Source organism: Anguilla anguilla, chromosome 4 (genome assembly GCF_013347855.1).
Source record: "Anguilla anguilla isolate fAngAng1 chromosome 4, fAngAng1.pri, whole genome shotgun sequence".
Classification (NCBI taxonomy): Eukaryota; Metazoa; Chordata; class Actinopteri; order Anguilliformes; family Anguillidae; genus Anguilla; species Anguilla anguilla.
Window position 1 is genome coordinate 56,917,652 of NC_049204.1, and position 21,933 is coordinate 56,939,584.

The window sequence follows — 21,933 nt, forward strand, 5'->3', positions numbered from 1 at the left end:
TGTGGTTGCTCATTTTGAAAGACCCACTACAGTACAGTTCATCTTTTTGACTCCAGTGAGCTGCATGTCTGGCACGATTCACAGGGGAAATCGAGATTTAGAACTTTTCAAACATTTTTACGATTCCTTCGATAACACAGCTTAAGTGAAAGGGATAAATTGTTTTCGCCAAAGCTCATCGCTGCCCTAGGATTTACACTTCATTTAGACACAGCACGCTCATCCATCCCGCTTGAACTAATTATAGTCGACGTAATTTGTATGTCGGAAAGTACATGTCAACATGAAATAGCCTAGGTGAGCCAGAGCATTATCAGAGTGATGATGCTGACTCGAACCTCGTCAATAATGTATATGACAGGATAGCGAAAACAAATTAACACCACTTAATTCAGACAGATTTCCACACTGAAAGTCTGACCTAATAGCACAATTTTACCATAACATGGACAGTTTTGAGAGAGCTTATAGAGGTTATGTTGTTTCTATTTGAATATCTTAAAACTTTTCAAGCGTTTGGCATTCTTTATAACCTATGGCAACATATGATCCCCTTCTTCAATCTGCACTTTTTATACGTAAAAAAGGAAGCATTTCAGAGTAACATTTCACTTGAACTATACGATATAAGGCATACATTACTTTGTCAAACACATTGAATAAAATCTGCTATAACCAATCATGACAGTATATTAAAGCTTGTGAAAATTGTCACAACACTGCCTTAATGTATGCAGTGATCATTTTCTAACCGTTAATTTGTATAATTTATTGCATAAATTACGGCAGTGCTATAATTGTAATAAGCTGTAGTACACTGTCATGGCTGATTATGGCAGATGTTATATCATGATTAAAGGAACATTATGGAGGCTTTATGGCTTATAATTCAAATAAAGAATTCACAAATTCACAACTTCACAAATGACCAGTGTGATTAACTGAGAGGAGCATTATTGTTTGCCTCCCAGTGTCTATGAAAAAATGTGATTTTTTCCATTTGCACTAGGAGCCACTAATTACAAAACATCACTATGAGGAACATAAAATGACCTGTAATGTAAATCATAGATTTCGACATAAACTATATATATGCTTTAGGTTTTTTAGGTATTTTTGGTTTGATTATTAAGGAAACACACCAATGAATTAATGCACCCACATTTAAAACTATTGATACCAGCTTTTTTCCATATTCTACTCGTGTGTGAAATGAATGAAGTATCCGTGAACAGCCTCAGCATACATGTTACAGTTCTAATGCTCACAAGCTAAAAGACCTGAATGATGGGCATTTGCAGAGATAGGGTTTAGCATATTAAAGGTATCAAAAAGAAAAACAAATGATATACTTGTCAAAGATGAAATAAATGGTATGCGTTGCACATGCTGTGTAGCAAGTGGGGAAGAAAAAAAACTGCCAAGTACTCATCCTCATCATTCCCAAAAAGGTAGCTTTTCTTGTGACCATGGTGAGCAAAGCCAGTATAATTCATTAATGCTTTGAGTGCTCATTACTGCCTTTTCACAGTTTTGAAAGACTCATTACCTGCATAATGGAAGACTCCGTATAACATTGAAAACTTTTCCTCACCGAAAATTAATCATCTCTGCGCAGACAAAAAAGGGAATTCTCCCGTAAAATATTCAGAAACTTCAATCAAGAAGTTATATTAAAAAACTTCTGTCCTGTGGGCAAGGTGCTCGTGGATTAAGCCAGGTTACTAATGAGATGGAAGTGACAAAGTCCTTGTTGGAGGTTCTGCTGTTCTGAAGCCCTGTCAGCATAAAGAAAAGGAAGAGCATTGTACTTACAGTTGACTGTTACTTTGACCGTCTTCGTATCGGGGTAGGAGATGTCATTTTGAGCACTGCATTCGTAGTCCCCAGCTTGATCCCTGTTGATTCCATTGATCATTAAATACTCTCCACTTTCGTACTTCTTGGCTACAAGTAAGGAGAAAAAAAAATAAAAAATCACTGCGGTGGATTTCACAGCTCTCTTTCATCAGTAAATCTCATCTTCTTACCTGTGAGGAAAGTCAAGGGAAGGCAGAATATTTATAGACTTTAATAGCTTTTTTTTCCCGAAGGTACCCAACTGCAGATTTAATTAATGTAAAAAATAAATGAATAAATAAATGTTGCAAGTCAAGAAAAGCTATCATGTTAAAACACATTTTGAAATGCCACCTTCTTCCAAAGGCCTTTTTGCAAGATAAACTCATAATGATATTTTCTTAATGAATAAGATATTGAAAAGGCAGAGTTTAAAATAGTAATATAAAATGTTACATAAGTAATATACAATTCAATAAGCTGATTATATTTCAGACAAGTGAGTAGGATGTTTCATTTGAAGGATATATTTGAGGGCAAATGAAACTCACACCTTTTCTCCTTTCGGATCACAGATCTCTTCAAGAACATAAATGTCCAACAGATTATCACTCAAAAATAAAATGGAACCATCCTATTTAGACATGCTTGAGCTATTCAACAGCCCAAGACATCATCTCACAACACTGTGATTCTGACACATCTTCATGCACAAGATGAGAAGAACGTGCTAATTTGTCACCACACACTGAACACGGCTCAGTCCTTCCTAGTCCACAGCAAATCCCCACCATCTGGCCTACCTGCCAATTCCATCTGACCGCTTGAATTCATCCAAAAAATGTGCAGCTTGACTCATCTTCCCTCCCCATCTCTACTCCGCTAATTAATCTTGACATGCTACGAAACTACAGACAGTATCTATCTACCAGTAAAAAGTAAACCTGCACTTCTGTGCTGTTGGACATGTGTCTGTCCCTCCTCTAAATGGTTCCCTAAATGAGTGCCACGCCTTCTTCAGCCTTGGTCTGACCTTTTCTGACCTGGGCTGCGCACTCATTAATTCCGTCGAGAAGCCTTCCGAAAACTCCCTGTTCCAGACCGCACCTGGTTCATCTTTTCTGGATCTGCCCAAAGCTGCCAGCTCTACAGAGAGCTGAGTGAACAGCTGTTTTTTATTTGTTTCCTTTTTCTTTTTTCTTTAGCTTGATTGATAGTGGATACTTATTTAGCAGTTCTTATTAAAAAAAAAGAAGGATACATAGATCTGGCAGAAGCCAGGACAATGTGTTCTTGTTTTGAGATGATTAATGGTTTACAATAGTAAATGTATAATGTATTGTTTGAACTTGTAAATACATAAGCCATGTCAGACAAGTGCTTACAACTGAATAAACATACAAATATCTGCAGTGAATTGCTTATGTTTCAGTACTAATATAAAGAATGGTTTGAATGTTTAATTATTGCATTACATCAAACTCCAATGGTGCACCTTGATGTCATATACCATTATCATATACCACATACCAAATATTTATAATGATCAAATATTGGTGATAATACACAATCTTGATTCCACTTGAAATAATTATTTATATAACATCAAAATTATTTACATTTCACAATCCCACATATTTTTTTTTGTCCTATTAAAAAGAAAGGATCCTGTCAAATAATTAATATGCTTCATTAACAATGTGGGGTTGCTTGACACTGGACTGACAATTAACATTAATATGACGTGAATAATAATATAAGCAATGCATAAGCCTGTCTTCTTTTCATCTTACTCAGAAAGGAAATGGAAAGCATATAAAAGTAGAAAACCATCCATTCTTAATAAGCAAGAAACTGATTTCAAAGAACTTCATTTTCAATTAAAAAAAAAATCATCTCAATGGGATATAATATATTCTAACCCTGTCAACACAACACCAATAATGAATGACTCGTTGCTTAATTTAAACACTTTTTATAAGGAACTCATGCAACAGTGACTGTAAAAGCATTTCACAGATACTGAGTCATACATATTGATTCAACAATCATCTACTCAAATCTTGTCATTATTTAAATGAGGACAATAGTCTATGTTGGTACATATTTTTAAAAACAATCTGAACACCAAAATAAGTACAATGCTTTGAAAGCCATAATTCAGGAAAATCAGGAGCAAAAGTTCACCCCATGCAATGTCTATTTAGTTTTTCATTTCTAATTTGCCTCACTGTGGAAGGATATTTTCGACTTGCATCTGTTCAATATCACTTTCTTTTCAAAACATTATTAGTAGAACATTAGAAAGGAACATTATTGTAGCTATCGGTTTCTAAATTAGTGTGGCCAGTGGAGCAACATTTATTTGGCTATTAAAAATCATTAATGCCATTGATCATTATCATTAATGTTTACCGCAAATATGCCAAATATCAAAAATGAAATAAATAAAAAAGGCCTCACGTAGTAAACAGCGGTATTGCACATCAGCCTTCAGATGCAGAGAAATGAATGCAACACCACCCAGTCTCCAGATCCAAATTAATCTTCAACAATATTGCACTTTGTGGCAGGTATTTATATAAAGCTCCAAAGAAGTACCATGCCACAGCAAATACAGCGTCTGTTCAGGTACACAAAGAATATGCCCATCTATATTTTTGAGTCAGCTAAAATGCTGTCATAAATAATGAGAGCAGTATGCACATGACGTTCCTGATGTGATATATGGTGCACAGGAAGGCCCAGTAGGAAGGTAAAGAGACACAATTTGAACATTTTGCGTTTATTTATTCATTTCTTTTTTTTTTGCTTCCCTCTGAGGAAATGCCAGCTTGCCTCCTCAATCTCTTAAAAGTGTCAAACTTTCCAAAACAGCATTTAACTTTGAGAAACCATTATGCTTTCTGATGGCATCTTCAATACAGATATATAACAGCAGTGACACTGAATTATGGCAAGGTGGTGGGAGGGGTGATTTAAAAAAAAAAATAAAAGTACAAAAATATACATTCTCCCAGTAATATAGTTCATCATATCTTGATAATGTGTATTGCTTCTGTTGTGTTTAAAATGTTTTTAATTTCTTTTAAATGATGACAGGCTTGTGACTATGAATTCCAGTGAATTTCACACAAATTGCAAATGAACTATGTAACTGTATCTGTGGTGCCCCTCATGTTAAAGCTGTCACAGATGTGGTGTAATCTTTATCAAGATGCCCAATCTGTCAGCATCAATCACATTTTTCCAGGTATGCTGCAGTGTGTCCTTGTATTATTTGATTAAGTCAGTGGTAACCAACCCTGTTCCTGGGGAGCTATCATCCTGTAGGTTTTCATTACTACCCTAATTTACCACACCTGATTTAACTAATTAGCAGCAGAACAAGATCCCTTGCTGTTGAATGAGGTGAGCTTTGTTAGGCTACAGTGAAAGCCTACAGGTCGGTAGATCTTCAGGAACAGGGTTGGTTACCACTGCTTTGTGGTGTGACACTAGATTAATACTTATATATGTGCAATGATAATCTTTTAAATGGATTCTTACAATGCACAGGTAACAATGAAGCAGGAACAATAACAATAAAAGGCAAAGGGGGGTACTAAAGGAGAGCTTAGTAGGTGCATCCATTGGAAAAGGTGCATTGTTACACCCCCTAGCAGCATTAGCACAGAATGTCTCTGAAATTGACACTCTTCACCCACTAAGGAGGGGATGAAATAGGCCATTAAATTTATGAAGTAAACAAGCCTCTGGCAAAGATTCTAGTCATGCACAGATGCTTAATGTTGATGTAAAATAAAGAAACTGTTTGCATTGACCTTTCCAGGACTACTCAGACTACTGGCAAACACTGAATCATAGTCATTTATAAGTTACCAAGTAAATGCATTTTCCAAAGTTACCATAACTGACGTGCAATTAATATGTTCTTTATATCAAGAAGTGTTCTGCCAGGTGATGGCAAAGCTGTGGAAGGTGCTTTAGAAGCAGCACCCTCAGCCGTCAAGCTAATATCTCATACGTATTACAGGTACTGCATCAATGGTGGACTTTGACTGGATTCCTCCTTTCAAAGTCTCAGGTCTCTGGCTATCATGACACAAAATGTTAATGTTCTGGACATTTTCAGGAAGAATACATTTTATATGACTTGATTCTGCCAACTTCCAACTTCAGCAATGTAATTAACCCTTTAGCTCCTCATTTTAAATAAAAAGGCAATACGGTCTGGTTTGCATTGCTCTTAAAAAAAAAAAAAAAGCTTTATGCCTTTGTGGTAACACACACCAGACAAAAGAGTAAAAGAAATTCTAATAAAAAATTGCTGCAACCAAAATGGCACTTTTTCTGTAGTAGAGCAGTGGGCATATGTGCCAGCCTATGTTGGTGTCTATCTGTCCACATGCCTGCTGTACATGCAATGGAATATCACTACTGCAGTGTGCTACTGTTTGCATTGGAATATCATACAGTAGCAGGGAACAGTGGGCGCTGGCATTATACTATCCTACAGTAAATACTACTGGGGCAGTTCAATACTGAGGAAATCTCATTTCTCATTGAAAGATTATATATTTTAATATAAAATGCGTCAGTTCTGCTTTTGTGAGCCCAGTTTAATAAAGTTCCTGAAAACGTCATATTAAAAACATAAAACAACTTAATGGAAAGAAGTACACAATTAAAGTTTAGAGGTTGATGTGTCAGTGTATTTTATGGTATTGACTTACATTTAATTTGAAAATCTGCTTCAGCTCAAACAGCTACGAAAGTTTTACATTGAGGGAAGATGTAGCAATGTCAAAACATCTCATTCATGGATTTTTGTGCTATTTCTTCAGCTCATTATTTTAATTTAATGCCGGCGTTGAAATGAAATGCCCACCTACATTAGAACAGTGTGGACTGTCATTGTTTGTTACTTCCTAAAGAGCCACTTATTTAAACCCTGCTAATGCTTTCCCCTGCTGTCTCCTTCCTCAATACCTAATTTAAATGCCATACATTTACATTCACTCTATCTGCTAAAGCAAAAATGGTCCAAGTATTGACCAATGATATGCTCTCAAATCAAATTATCAAATAATCATAATCTTCTTCTTCTTCTTCCTCTTCTTCTTCTTCTGCAATGGTGAATATGCTGTGTCCTGCAATAGATTGGTGACCCTGTCCCGGGTGTATTCCTCCCCTAATTCATGCTGGGATAGGCTCCAGCACCCACCATGACCCTGACCTTATTACTTATTATTATTGCAACAACAAGTTAAATAAAAGCCAGGGCTCTGCACTTTGAAGAGACAAGTCTTTCCATACATATATATATATATATATATATATATATATATATAGAAGGACATCACAACAAGGTTCATTTAGTATTCTGTTAGCCTTAGTTTCTGCTAAGTGAAGTCACAGTAAGCAATTTCCCGTACTGTTATGAACAAAATAATATTCCTTCAGGGCTGCCATGCAGAGATAGGATGAGCCTTATTGAAGACTCTTTTAGAGTGGAGTGTGAGCCAGGTTTTCACCAAGTTATTCTTTTATTTTGCTCCATAGTCATGCTTGGTGAGTATGTGTGAAACACATTTGTCAAAGTTTTGCAGTAAATGAATGTCATTTTGATATCAATGACTGGGTGTGCAGACAGATTTTTGGAAGTGTGCTTTTACAGATAAAGCAAAGCTCTATATCGACTATGTGAGTAACTATTTAAAATTGTAAACCTTATTTAGCAGATTCGTTCATGTGCATTGATTTTTACAATTCACTATAATGTGTAACATTAATGTGCTCATACTGTGATCTAATTTTATTGTACAGAATTTTGCTTATTTAACATACTGATACAATCCTAAGTAGACATGTGACATATTGTCAATATGCTAATGGATAACATTTAAATGTGAGATCAAATATGAAAAAGGAAGGCCTTCATGGATTATAAGATGACAGAGCTATCATCCTGTTATACCAATGACATTCTTTACCTTTTGAAAACTCAAATTTTGAGATTTATTTCTTCTCTTTTACACAAGGAATTGAAGTAAAACATCTAGAACATCATTGCCATTCTGACTTTAAAAAAAGCACCTGTCTTCACTTATCTTTCTATTTGACTTTCAAAACTGATCAAACTGAATACTTCACCTGAATTGTACACCTACATTCAGCAAAGACCTTTACCAAATGGTCCACTTTGAAAATGTATTGTAATTACAGCAGATGTCAATAGACTTCACAGTCCTAAAAATACCTTGTTGAAATGTGTGCTCTATACCCTTTAATTCTACCAGCTGAACATATAATTACACTCTGAATGAGCTCAATGAGGCTTCTTTGAAAAGAAAGCCAAAGGTTCCAGCTCACTTCCATTAATATACAAAACGTAACAATCAAATATGTGGTATTTTATTCAGGTATTTCAAAGGCCGATTTTATATCTGGAAGCTTCTACCCACAGAGGAAAAAAGCTTTTTAAAACATTTTCTGCTCAGCTGGGACTATGTCCTCATTGGCTGCCATTGGCAAGCAAGTGCATGTGTCTCTGTATTCAAATGTTTTAATGTTACTTTACTGATTTATGTACAACACAAAAGACTCATGTAGACTCGAAGCCAAAGACGACCTAGCTGTATCTGCACAAAATTTAATGTTTTTCATGCGGCTGTGTTCAAAGAAATTTGTATATGTATGTTTTGTTTTGAATTTTCCAGTCTAATTTAAAGGGCCAATACATCAGTATGAATCCTAACAATCATGCATTTGATTTAAGAAAAGAACACAATCAGATTTCAGAGTTTATTTCACATTCAGAAACTAATGAACAATTAAACAACCTCAATGTCTCAAGAATTGTAGTGGAGTAGAAATTATAGTTCTGAAAGCAGAAATAATATTTGAGGACATATAATCCAGTCGTATTTGGAAAACTGTGTACATGCTCAGATTTTCCTTCTCTGGTTTATAACTGATCACACATTTAAATTATCTTTAAACTCACACAGTTCTTGTTGACTGCTTTTGCTCAGTTTTGTTCCTTGCTCATATTTTTAAAAAAAATTTAAATTAGGGTAGATGCAATTATTCTCATTACACAGTGTAACACACAGCAGCATTTTTAATATTAACATAATCTATCACTTGGCCTTACTTAACAGCAATCTTGCTGTGTCCCTGGGACATTCTTAGTATGCCCATCAGTATCGAGGCACAAGCACATACTGTGTAGTTCAAATTTTCTTTAATTCTACATACATAATAGGTTTAAAGAGAACTCCATGGGTCTAAAAATGTAATCAACACACTGGGTTTTTACACAACCTTTATATATTTTATAGTTTGTCTCAGGTAAGGCTTTGAATACAATTAGAAGAATACCTCTGTAACAGCTAATTTGATGACTAATGTGTTGGGATTAGAAAACTGAATATATGACACTTTTTCAGACAGCTGTTGCCTGGACTCGAACAAAGCATCTGACTTGCCAATTCGTAGCATTGACTTTCTTACAATTAAGCAGATATGCTCCAATTTCCAGTTCAATAGCCCTACTGAATAGAATAAATAGAGCACATACAGCCTGTACATTAACATAAACACAATTTTCTGACATGGTATATGCAATGGCTTTGATGTGATACAATGAAGACTGCTTCATCATATTATGTTGATGACATAAAAGTATGGATACTCCTAAGTCCTCTGATTATTTTGTCCAATGAGTTAAAAACACCACAGCAGAGGATGTACAATAAGACATTCAGCCATTTCGATTGTTTTCAGATCCAATGCAGTGCAAGTGCAATGCAGTTTCTGTTTTGCTATCCTTCATTAATATTAATAAAACCCTTGAGAGGTCAAGGTCATTTCAATTGAAACTGTAAAGGTGCAATGGCATGATAAGCACATGCAATGCAGACAAGTGCACACTACAGAAAATACGATGCGTGTACATCACGCTCATCACAACTGTGACAGGGCATGTCTGGGTGGCTTAAGGTGAACTTCATACTCACCTAATGGGGTTATATGCCTCCAGGAGATTGTGGGGTCTGGCTTCCCGCTGGCCATGCAGATCAGAGAGATATTGCTGCCTTCGTTTACAGTGGTGTCAGACGAAATGTCGTATATCTTAGGAGGAACTGTGGGGAGAAATGCGAGATTTGGGTTATGCTATTTTTCAAACATCGCCGTTTTTTCAGCCACAGTTCAGAAATGCTCTCCACATGAGAGAATCCTCATTCTTGTAAATGACAAATGGACTGCATTTATATAGCGCTTTTTATCCAAAGCACTTTACAATTGATGTCTCTCATCACCCATTCACACACCAACGGTGAAAGGCTGCCATGCAAGGTACCAATCAGCTCATTGGGAGCAATTAGGGGTTAGGTGTCTTGCTCAGGGACACGTCGACACACCCAGGGCGGGGGATTGAACCGGCAACCCTCCGACTGCCAGACAACCACTCTTACCTCCTGAGCTATGTTGCCCCTGTACTTGAACAAAGATGACTGAATATGTAATTGTTTATAAAATTCATAACATGAATTCAAATAAATAAATAACTAAATGCTTACTTAATAATTTCTCTTTTTCTGTAAGATGTGTGATCCAAACCACCTGTGTATTAGGGGTTACATTTTTAGAAATCTCTGATTTTAGAAATTTGCAGGTCACAACAAATTAATATAACTCTTATTTTGTATACAGTTTGAAAATTAAAGTGTTTGGGAAGTTAATCTTGTTTTTGTTGCACTTGCTAGAAAAAAAAAATGTTTAAATTCATTTTAGGTCAAAGTACAGTGCAAATATCGATGTAATTCAGGCCACATAATCATTATCTGTCTTTTAATCCTCTAACTAGTCACAGGGGAACTAGCTGACTTCAACTTTTTCATTTAACCATTATGCCAACACATATGTCTGGTGTGCAGCCAGAAAAACCAATATAAAAAAAAAAGATTTGGATAAAGCTCAGGCCCCAATAATATAGCATACATTTGCTGTAAGGATAAAAAGGCCATTATATAAGCCACTGGCTTTGTCATATGGCAGCTATATTGCATATTGTAACTTTTTCAATCTGTCCTGATCTGAAACTCGTATTACTCAAATCATATTTCAAACAGGTTGAGTATGTCACACTCAATCCTTACTTTCCAAAGCAACAAAGAAATGAAGCAATTACATGCCACATGCAGAATATTTTCTATGTGCCCTGTTGCTGTTGATTCTATAGCTATGCAACATAAAAAGTGACACCCCAGACGAATAATTGAATTGAAAAAAAAGATTAGCCTCTCTAAAACATGTCTTTTCAGATATATTTCCCTAAAACTCATACCCACAAACAAACAAACAAACAAACAGAAACAAAAGATAAATGTTTTAACAAAACTGCCATGCAGTCCTTCTTTTCACCTTAGTACCTCCACTATTTTTCTTAATGTTTTGAAAAGAGAATAGTGCGTCATTAACACAGGAACATATATTTATGTATAATGTTTACAGCATGGTTTCAGATATTTCATCCACATAATGCCTTTTGATTCTCAAGGTTTTCATAGCATCAAACCATTTGTATATCCCAATACTGAAAACCCTCAAGATGATGTTATATGTCAGACGGTAGAATTTTCGACAAAAAAGATTTTCTTTCTTATGGACTGTAATTTGCACATGGTTTGCAAAGCTCCATTTTTATCTAAATAGTGTGTTACTGGGCGAATCAAGATTCTTTCACTTTTAACGTCTTGTATTGTATGAAGTTATATAACACAAACACATGTAAACAAAGATTATGTATTCCACAGCACACTCAAATTCCAAATATCCATTTGCATACATGAAAATGGTAACTATGCAATGAGTAATTAAGCATCAACTGGCAAATTATTCCAGTCTTATTGCAGAAACACAAGACAAGTACAGAGTAAAAAGTGTCCATGTGACAAAATTAAAAGGAAAAAAAAATGTTAAAACTAGTTCAATCATTTGAATGGACTCTAAGAAAAGGATTCCATAACTTATGCATAAATTTGTCCGCAGCACATTGTTCCCCTTAATGATGCAAAACACATGAGCAAGTGTTAATTGTGTCCCCTATGGGTATGAGAGAGCTATGCAAGTAATCATCGCACAGCCTGAAAGAGCATAAAACTTGATAATTCACTTATTGTGTGTGAAATCCACATACAGTTTAAAAATATCGTTTTGCCAGTAAACTGAAAGATAATGTCATATATAACATTCAACTAAATATTTGACAAGTCCTATAATGGCTTAGTTTACTAATATTACCCATTACAGTGTAAAAATGAATGCACATGAACGAATCTGCTAAATAACGTTTACAATTTTCAATAAGCATGCTGCGAAAACGCTTGCTGAAAAATGTGTTTGATTGATCTATTCTTTTTATGGCCAACTACCTGGTGAGAAAACCCAGTGCAAACAACTAGGACAGAGAACACGGGGCAGAGATTATGAGACACTGGCATATCACATATTCAAAAAAATATGTTGAAGAGAGAACATATGTCGAAGAGAATTGTATGCATAAAGATAGATAAATGAAGTCACCTCCATCCAATAGCATGCAAAGGAAAGGTTTAACAGGCAGTGGCATTACAGTGAAATTACAGTGAACCTCGATGTAGGCGACTTCACAATATTTAAAATAATATCTTTACTTCAGATTAAAATAAACTATATATTTAAAAATGTTAACATTCAAAGAAGAACTTCTGAGGCTGTATGAGAAGATTAGTGTATATCTCAGAATTTCCTTTTCTGTGACACTGTATTCAAATGTCCCCACACAGTGATAACTACAATTTCCAGGACTCTTAAACCCTAATTCAACATTGAGGCAAAGCTTGCAGTCATCAGATCATGACTGTCAACCCCAGGGGCTTTTTAAAAGCTGCACCCTTAGACAATGAGGGAGGAAGGAATTTGAGGAGTAGGAGATAAGTGTTGTTTATGTTAGGAATTCACTTTGTTTTGATCACTGTGGGAGGCACAGAACTGGATTCCACCAAAGCTCTTGGATTGTGTTCCTACAGATAATTAAAGGGGCTGAGCCTTCCTAATATTGTTGGGAAAGCATCGTTCTTCTCGGATTCATTGTTGAACTTCTTCTTAAATGTCCTAGTTTTAAGTCTGATGGGATATATTGAGTTGGAGGTGCCAAACTGTAGCAGACATCAACCTTATGGTGCTTGCTGGAATGTAGCAGTCACCAATCCTATGGTGCTTCCTTTTGCACAGTTTTTGTTTTCACACAGTTCGATTATTTCTCCTTGATTTTGTAAACTTGACCTCGTAACTCCCTCTCGTAGTTCAAGATTCCGTCGACTCAGCACTTGATTATAGGGCTATGTGGATCAGCTGTTGATCAGTGTCTAGGAGGCTGGCGGTTAACTGGTCATTGCGAGCTGCTGTGGTGCATTATCTCTCGTCCAATAAAGGAGAGGTGAAACCCTCTCTGCTCCATTAAAAAAGGCAGGAAACGGCATAGCCACGCTGATTTCAGATCCTGCCCTCGTGTCAGCTGCTTTATTTTAGCTGTACCCTCGGATGGGTGACAGACCTACAGAGGATAAGTGATAAAAAAAGTTGGGGAAGCCCAGCTATTTTTAAGGCGTACTATTAAAAAAAAAATACACATATTCTAGGTCACCCGCAGTTGGGTGACTAGCAGAACTAGCCATGGTTAATCATCGTAAGTCTATTACTTGCCTGAATGATTGCCTAGTGCTACAGGGTTTGTTTTATTTCATGAAAGTTGAGTTTTGAAAAACCTCCTCCGATCCACATAACTCATTTTGTTATTTGCTGTTCAACAGAAAAGAATGTAAATTATAAAGGAAAGGGAGAGAAAGCCAACTCCTAATTGGTTTTCTTGGGAACTGAAGAGGGATTTATGTGGATGAAAGTAGTACAGACTTATTCCTGATCAGCTAGTTTGGGGATAACTGTACTGCCACAAAACAAAGGTGCATGTTTATAGGTATACATTTCACTGCATAGGATTCAAGAACATTTGAGACTGCATGCATATGACTGTTCACCTATTAAAACAATCATATTCCACATTTTTACTTTTTACTATATATGGGCATTATAAAGTTTAGTGGGCTCACTACCTGTTTCTGAAAAAAAAAATAATAATAAAAAATCGGACAACTGGTCCCCTAGTGCTCCAGGCAAGAATGCGAACCTTTCTCCACAAACAAGTTAAGCACTAGACAGTGACACAAAATTGGATTTTAGATTTTGAAGTCTAGATTTTGAATTCTACTTACTAGGACAATGTGTACCCTTTCAAAGCAAGAAAATGGTATTCTCTTCCGATGGAGCACAGCTCAACAGCAGGCTTTACAGTAACAATATTGTACAGGCAAGATGGATAGATGCCAGGCAGACCACTTTTAAAATGTAATTCAAATTACTTTACTACCTTTTGGCTGATTTTCATTCAAAGAATGTGAAATACCAAAGCAATAATGGAACCTTCATTTTAAGCTTTGCAGTGGGACTGGTAGCCAGGGGGTCCCAAAGGATCCAACTCAATTGTTGCAACTGTGAGATAGATTTACCAAGCTCTGGGTATGACCAGGGAGAAGGTGAAGAAAATAATATGGGGTTTGTGCTGAACATTTTACTTGTAGCATCACGTTTGAAAGAGTTGTAATATTGCGTTATTTTTATGTGTTTTGGACAATTGAGCGGAAGGAAATTATTTGACAAGGGAGCACTACCTGACCTACATACAGCCCCAGTAATCTACCCACAGACCCCTTTAAGTCAAAACATTGTGGGGGCAGCACAGCATAATTACACATCTGGAATGTAAACAAGGAGGAACATTTCTAAGTGGAGCCCAATGACTTGTTGTAGCGAGGCTACCTTTGAAAGAATGCTGCGTTCATAGCTAAGTTTAACACTCTTACCAACTGGTGGGTTGTATGTATGAAATGACAAATGTGAAGGTCCTCCAATTCAAAAGAGTTGTATAGAAACACTCACGTATTTTTGACATGGGTAAAAACCTTAACATAGCAGATATGTCTGCTATCTTTAATTTTTACTGACATATTCAAATCCAGTCTTATTGACAACCTTGATCCCTGATAAAAAAAGTTGAATAAAATAAACACAAGTAACAAGCTATATTACATGCTGAAAATGGAGACATTACTTTCTGTAATATTTATGCACAATCAGAGCTTTTAACAAGGAACAATTGTATATCCCAAAAAAGACAAGTGGACATGATATACTGGACCTAACTGTATACTGGTAACACTTAAACATTTTTGGATATTTAAGCTTTAAGCCTGCTTTTGTACACAGAAAAAAACATTAAAATGTTGGCCTACTTCTTACTTTGCTTTAATCTCTCTCACTCTGGCTGTTCTATGAAATGGCTTTTTTATTTCAGTAAGTCAAACAGATTGTGATCTTAATGGAAATAAAGTAAGTGTCCCCGTCTTTCATTAGCCGCGCAAGCCATGCTGAATTCTCCTTGCTTGTCTGCCTTTCATTGTTTACTTGTACTTGCTCTCGCTGCTGGCAAATAGCCTCAGTGACTGATAGCAACAAATGGAAAATGCTGAACTTCTCTGCTGACGATGCTCACATTAAAAATAAAACATAACCTGTTAAGCAGCGCAGAACGTCTCAATACAAACACTGTTGCTGGTCACTGAAGATCACAGAGCCATTATATTTTACACAATGATGTGCTAGCACTGGTAAAATAAATCAGTCAAACATAATAATTAGGTTATAAACTAACTAGAGTTTATACAATATAAAAATACAACCGTTTCCAGATCATATATGAAAGAAAACAAAATGCCCAGACCAGAAAAAGGAGCTACTGTATGTACAGATGGGTAAAATATATTTAAACTTAGTCTTTAAACTGTATAGCTGAAGTGCTATATGACAGAATATTGAATATTCATGAGATTCTGCAATGCTTACAGTTGTGAATACATTATTCAGGAATGCTTGAGTAATGTGCAAATTGTATATAAACAACATGAGCAATGAATGCATGCAAGTATGTCATATAGCCATTTTGGATGACAGCACATGGACACTTAACATGATGACAGGGTTTCCATAAATTAGTCAAAAATGTATCATCCACTGCCACTGAATTTGGCCTTATCCAGAATTTTCCCATTGAAATATCCATTTTAGAGCAGTATTTCTACTGTGCCAGCAGACACCAAATATATTAACATACCAGTGATTGTTCAAAAATACAATTACTCCATTAGCACGTTATGCCTTATATTTTTAACTATGGAAAACTGTGACCCAATATTTTCAATTGGCAGTTCCTCAACAGTTTGGCAGCCAGCCCGGGGCCCACGCCAAACACAATCTCACAATGGTGAGCTTATAAGCTATTTATGAATGGAAATAAGTGCAGCTCTATTCATTTCCTTAGGTGTGACTCAAGCAGGGAAACAATGGGTCTGGCTGGACACAGATAGTGACATAATAAATCCATCCACCGTCCACTTGAAAGCACTGAAACAGGAAGTAACAGAGGAATGAAACTTCGACACATGTGAATGGTCCTTTTTTGATAAATGTTTCAGACTCATATTGACTATAACACCGTTTGGAAGAAATGTGCTTATTAGCAAAGTCAGAATTCACCGTTTACTATCATTCCTCATGTGCCAAATACACACAATACTTATCAAATTTTCCATTAACTCTTAAGATACTACACTAATTAAATGAATATTGAAAGATAATTGGATTTGCAATTGAAATGTTTGGCACAAGAAAACTATAATTATGATCGATTGATGGGGGTGTGCGTCCTCCCCCCCATCAATCGATGGATGCATTATCACAGATCGGTCATGGCCTTATTACATCAAAGTCCAGTCCAGTACCTCTTTTGTCATTTCTCCCATTTAAGTATGCCAATCGATATTTTGAGATGCTTTGATGTATTTAGAAAGCATGCCAACAGGACTTTGTGATTTGCCAATTTTGACTAAATATATAAAGTACCCAGTCTGACAAAACCCCAAACCCTATACCAAGACAGCAAAAAAATAAAAATACATTCATAAACTCAGCCCTTGCCCTATGGTACACACTGATAGCACTCTCGGGAGCACCACAGTCACAGCACATAAGAGTTAAGATTCCATTGTTTGCAAGACAGTGGGCAGCCTTGTGCACCTACTAAACCAGATAACAGAGAGGAGAGGGCCTCGTGATGGAACTTTGAAACAGGCCCCCATGGGCCATGGAATGCCTGTGTATCATCTGGAATGTTCTTGTGGATTGACATATCTATTGTTTTCATAAATAAAATAAAATAAAAAACTGTTGTTTTAGAAAACAGATTTAGTTTTTTCAAAAGCAAAATAAGAACAATCATAATATTTGTTCAACTATTAACTAGTTAACTGTTAAAATGTATGTCAACCTTGACACTCCAGGAATGGCAACATCTTTCCTTTTTGAGCTCATCAAACACTTCTCTTTACCATACTTGCTGACTTAAAATTGAAGGTGGTCAAAATGTAGAATCATCATGGACAGTTTTGAGGAGTTTTGAGTATATATTTCATTTATTTCACCATTGCCAAGCACTCAGTATAATACAAACACCTACTGGACCTGAAGTAAAAGTTTTGTTTTCAGTTAAATTCAGCTTCATCCTTGTGGATCCATCGACATGCTGCTAGAATTCAAATCCCCTGCATTCAACTCAGTGTTAATGTGTCAAACGTGCGCAATGTGAAATTTGAAACAGAAAACGTGCCATTTTAGCTCCAGGACACAAACAGATAACACACAGGATTCAATGCACATGAGAGAGAAATGTGCAAGGCGTGAAAGTAAAGCTGTTCAGAATAGCATTAACACTGTACGCAAGTTTCTGTTCACCTGCCAAGGGACTACAGTTGAAAACAAGCTGCTTAGCCAATGCTGGCACACTGATGCAGCTGCTTTCATATTTACTTGTGTACATTGTCTCTTCGAACTTCTAACTAAATTAAACACATAAAATATATTGAATAAAATAATGAGTACATGAAACATGAGTTGGCATGATTATACAATTATAACATCATTCTTTAACAGAGATTCTCACGTTTTCCTTAATCCAAAGAAAAAAGTTCATCGAGTCCATTGAGCCTCAGGCATGTCGCCAACCCATATCTTTCAGTACTGACTGCATACAAGAGGCCTTGTAGTTATGATGCCTCAGTCTGCAACACTAATTTTGAATTCACGGGACAGACTACGCTGTAGGATTTGTTGATATTGATAGTTTTCTTCAATAGCAATTTAGAATAGCACAAACCAAATCGCAGCTAAAGCACTGATATATATTTTTTTAGAAGACTGTTTATATTGAATACTTCATTTCTGAACGCTCCGAATGAAAGCACCCAATTTCAGGTATCAATATTCTTCTGTTACCTAGGACAAACAAAACAGGAGAAAATTTGTTGAGTGACAAAATGTGTCAAGCATGAACGATGTGAAATTTGATGCGGGAAACTAAACCTTTTTAGTTCCAGGATACAAACAGACCACATACAGAACTCAATGCGCCTGGCTAAAATGTGTAAGGGATGAAAGTAAAGCCTTCCAGAAAAGCATGGGGATTAAATTAACTGGATACAGCCCATGATAAGAGCACATGATGCTTTTCCTTTCAATAACAAAATTGAACTTTCTGGGATTTTTAAACTGCATTTATCTTTCAAATTAATTGCATTGTTTCACTAGACACAGCATCTGACATCCATTGATTGATTTGTTTTGGTATATAAAATTCAAACAAACACATGCTAATTAATGCTGCCCTTCATGGGACCAAATAGTGGATGCATCAATATCTAAGCAACACTGCATTCATTTATTGACAATAAAAGCTCTTTTCAAAAGTATGAAATATAAAAACACAACAGAAACACAACAGAAAATAATAACAACAGCAATAACAACCAGCAATGAGCCGGTTTCAATTCTTAAAGCAGGAGGACACTTCATGGATTTTAACGCAGACAAGGTGACAAAAAAGATCACACTTTAAATGAGTGTTTCTCATAAAGGCTTTATAAAGCAAATATAATGCCTTTATAAGCATGACATAATGGCTTCATAAATCATACATATTGACATGCTATGCTAAGCTCTGATAAACAATGTCACCGGGCTAATGGCCAAACATTATAAGGGTGGCTTATTGTGTAGGACTTATTTAAAGGTCAAACATTTAGTTTTTTTAAATTTTTTTTTTTAAATGTGGTTTTTTAATTATGGTGCCAAAGAGGCTGATTGGGTTTATATTTGCTTAGGCATGTAGCCTCCAAGGAACCTGACCAGACTACCAAAACTCTCCCCAGTTACCATTGAGCTTGAAATCCTGAGAATAATAATAACAAACTGAATGCTGGAGAAATGAAAAAAGAAATATATCTGCATTGCTGCATACAATGTGTCAAACAATAATAATAATAAAAAAGAACTACTGTAAAAAAGAAAAGAAAAAAAAAAGAACCGGAAATGTAAATTACACATGTTTAAGGCACATGGTAAATGTAAACTCAAGCTTGTTAGTCAAGCTTCTGAACCATGACAATTAGGGCATTACATAAAAACACAGTCATGTGACAGTGATTTCATTAATTTCCTATGCGAGGAATAAACTTTACATAGAGTTGGGAGACAGAGCCAGTTCCTCTTATAACATGGCCACTGGCATATACGTTTTCCCATTATAGTCAGTTGTAAATAGAATGCTCAGAATGTTGAATTGCTTGCGTATTAATTTGGAATGGTGATAAGGCCACCCTGGAACTACTTCATAGCCATGAATTATACCGCAAGTTCTCTCAAGTCAGGGTTTCCCTGCACAGGCGGCCACATCGATCACTTTTTGTGCCGCCTCTACAAAATTCTGGCCAGTGCCGGCATGGAAAAAAAAAAAAAAAAATTATAAATACAAGTGTTGCGATCGGTGGATTTCTATCACTTGTAACTGCAATGGCAGCATTACTCCGATGTGGCGCTGTGTCGTAATCAGCACAGTGCACCAGGAAAGGCTCTACTGAGGAAGAACGCCAAGCCACAGCAGCTGAATGCACCACAGTGTGCATTTTCAGATGTCACTCTGAGCCCGCTGCATTCGGATAGGTAAATCTTGTTTTCTTTTGCACTCATGCACATCCAATATTTTCTAAAAAAGTTTCCTAAATTACATCCTATCTGTTTATTATTTTCAATCTTGCACATACGGCCCGTAGAAACACCAGAAAGAGAGTTCCTGTGGAGGAGTAGATGAAATGACAGAACAGTCATCATCTGATCATTACTGGCTGTTAAAGTATAATTCACCTGCTGTTGACGTCCAAAAGAATCAAACACAGTTGTTCAGCCAAAAGCCAAAAATGTCCAACCGGGAACTTTCCCAAAGCAATAAAATATTGACACTCAAAAAACTTTCTAAAATTGTCTAAAACATATAATTCACAATACAGTACTAACAAGATGTGGCAAATTTGATCATGTGACCATGCGATCACGATTAATACCTTTGCCTCACTTTGAGCCAGGAAAAACCCTGAGAGTCTTACTGGGGGTTTTCTGCCATGGAATTTATCATAATATCTAGGGCCATATCACCCTAATAAGTAGATCTAAATAATATGCATTTTAAAAGCACACTTCTATACAAAGCCATCAATAGTCATTTTGATTTTCCTCATGCCAAGGAAGAAATCTTCTATATGGGAATGCGATTGCTAAAAAAGTAGTAAATGGCTCATTACACTCTGTCTTTTTAATAATACATCCCAGATACCATGACATCTACCATTCAACACAATGGTATACTAATGGCCTATTTATTTAAGCACATGGACTGTCTGTGTTAAGAAAAAAATATTTAGTATGTGACAACTGCTGAACTGATATATGTCAAACACAACAGAACAGGAAACTATAAAAATGCACCACTGGTGACAGAAATATATAAAATAATACAACCCACACTATTTTAATATGATTGTACATTTTAAAATGTATAATTTCATATAAAGCTTTAATGAGCTCTTCATTGGAACATCTGCCATGATAACACATAATCTACACATTTCAGTGACGACATTGGTGTAAATGAGAAGTTCCCAACCATATGGCGGTTAATGAGAAAGCACTAAAGCAAATATAATCCGAACATCATATGCATAGAGCCTTGAAAAAAACTGAGCATGCACAATGAAAGGCAGTGATCAGCCATCTTCAGCAACTATTTCTGCCAGTGTAATGATTCTGCAGATTACATCACTTTTTGACAGGTCCAAAAATAGATTAAAGTTTTCCATAATATGCTGTTTGCATTATTCGGAAATAATATGCCACTACAAAGTGCTGCAAATGCATTTTTCGTTCCCTCGGCGTGGTGTGTAAATGTGCAAGGGAAGGGGCTAGCAGACAGCCGTTCTTCAAAAAAATGAAGCAGGGCCTGTGTTTTCAAGGGGGAATGAGGGTACTGTTGCTCGGGGGGCTACTGTGCCTCGGCTCGACTCAACAGACATTCGCGAACAGCAGGAAAGGTCAACACTAGTGCAGAGCCCACCGCTTTACCTTCTATTGAGCATGTACTGATAGCGCATGCTATTTAATCTCTAATCCTGAAGATCTGCCATTATCCTCTCACTTGGTTGCTACGAGAATTATTTTGAATTTCTCCAAATCCCACTGTAAGCCAGCAATGTAGCAACACAAATGAAGGCAAAATATATTTTGTTAATAAAGCGTATCTTGATTTATTCACATACATAAAACAGGTGCCATTTTAAAATATTATCGCTTGTATTTTTTCCAGGTTTATGCAGTTTCGACCCTTTTATTCAGTGTTCAGTTGTACATTAACAGGAAATATTAATGACACGACAACAGCAGTACTAAGTCAGCATTGTGACCCTGTTTTCCAGCCTCCTTCGAGGCTGCTAGTGTTTTCTTCACGTGCTGATTCGTTAACTGCGGTATGATTGTCATGTTTACCCATTTTAC

The 21,933-nt window shown here is 36.2% G+C and overlaps 1 protein-coding gene across 5 annotated transcripts in view; it reads right to left on the reverse strand.

Annotated features, from left to right (window-relative positions):
* negr1 (neuronal growth regulator 1) overlaps positions 1-21,933 on the reverse strand; it is a 203,954-nt gene that overhangs the window by 86,129 nt on the left and 95,892 nt on the right. For all 5 annotated transcript variants that reach the window (XM_035414618.1, XM_035414614.1, XM_035414615.1 and 2 more), the window contains exons 3-4: positions 9,864-9,989; positions 1,816-1,947 (exon numbers count right to left, since the gene is read on the reverse strand). In XM_035414618.1, the coding sequence (XP_035270509.1) occupies positions 1,816-1,947; positions 9,864-9,989 (258 nt within the window). The remainder of the gene's footprint in view (positions 1-1,815; positions 1,948-9,863; positions 9,990-21,933) is intronic.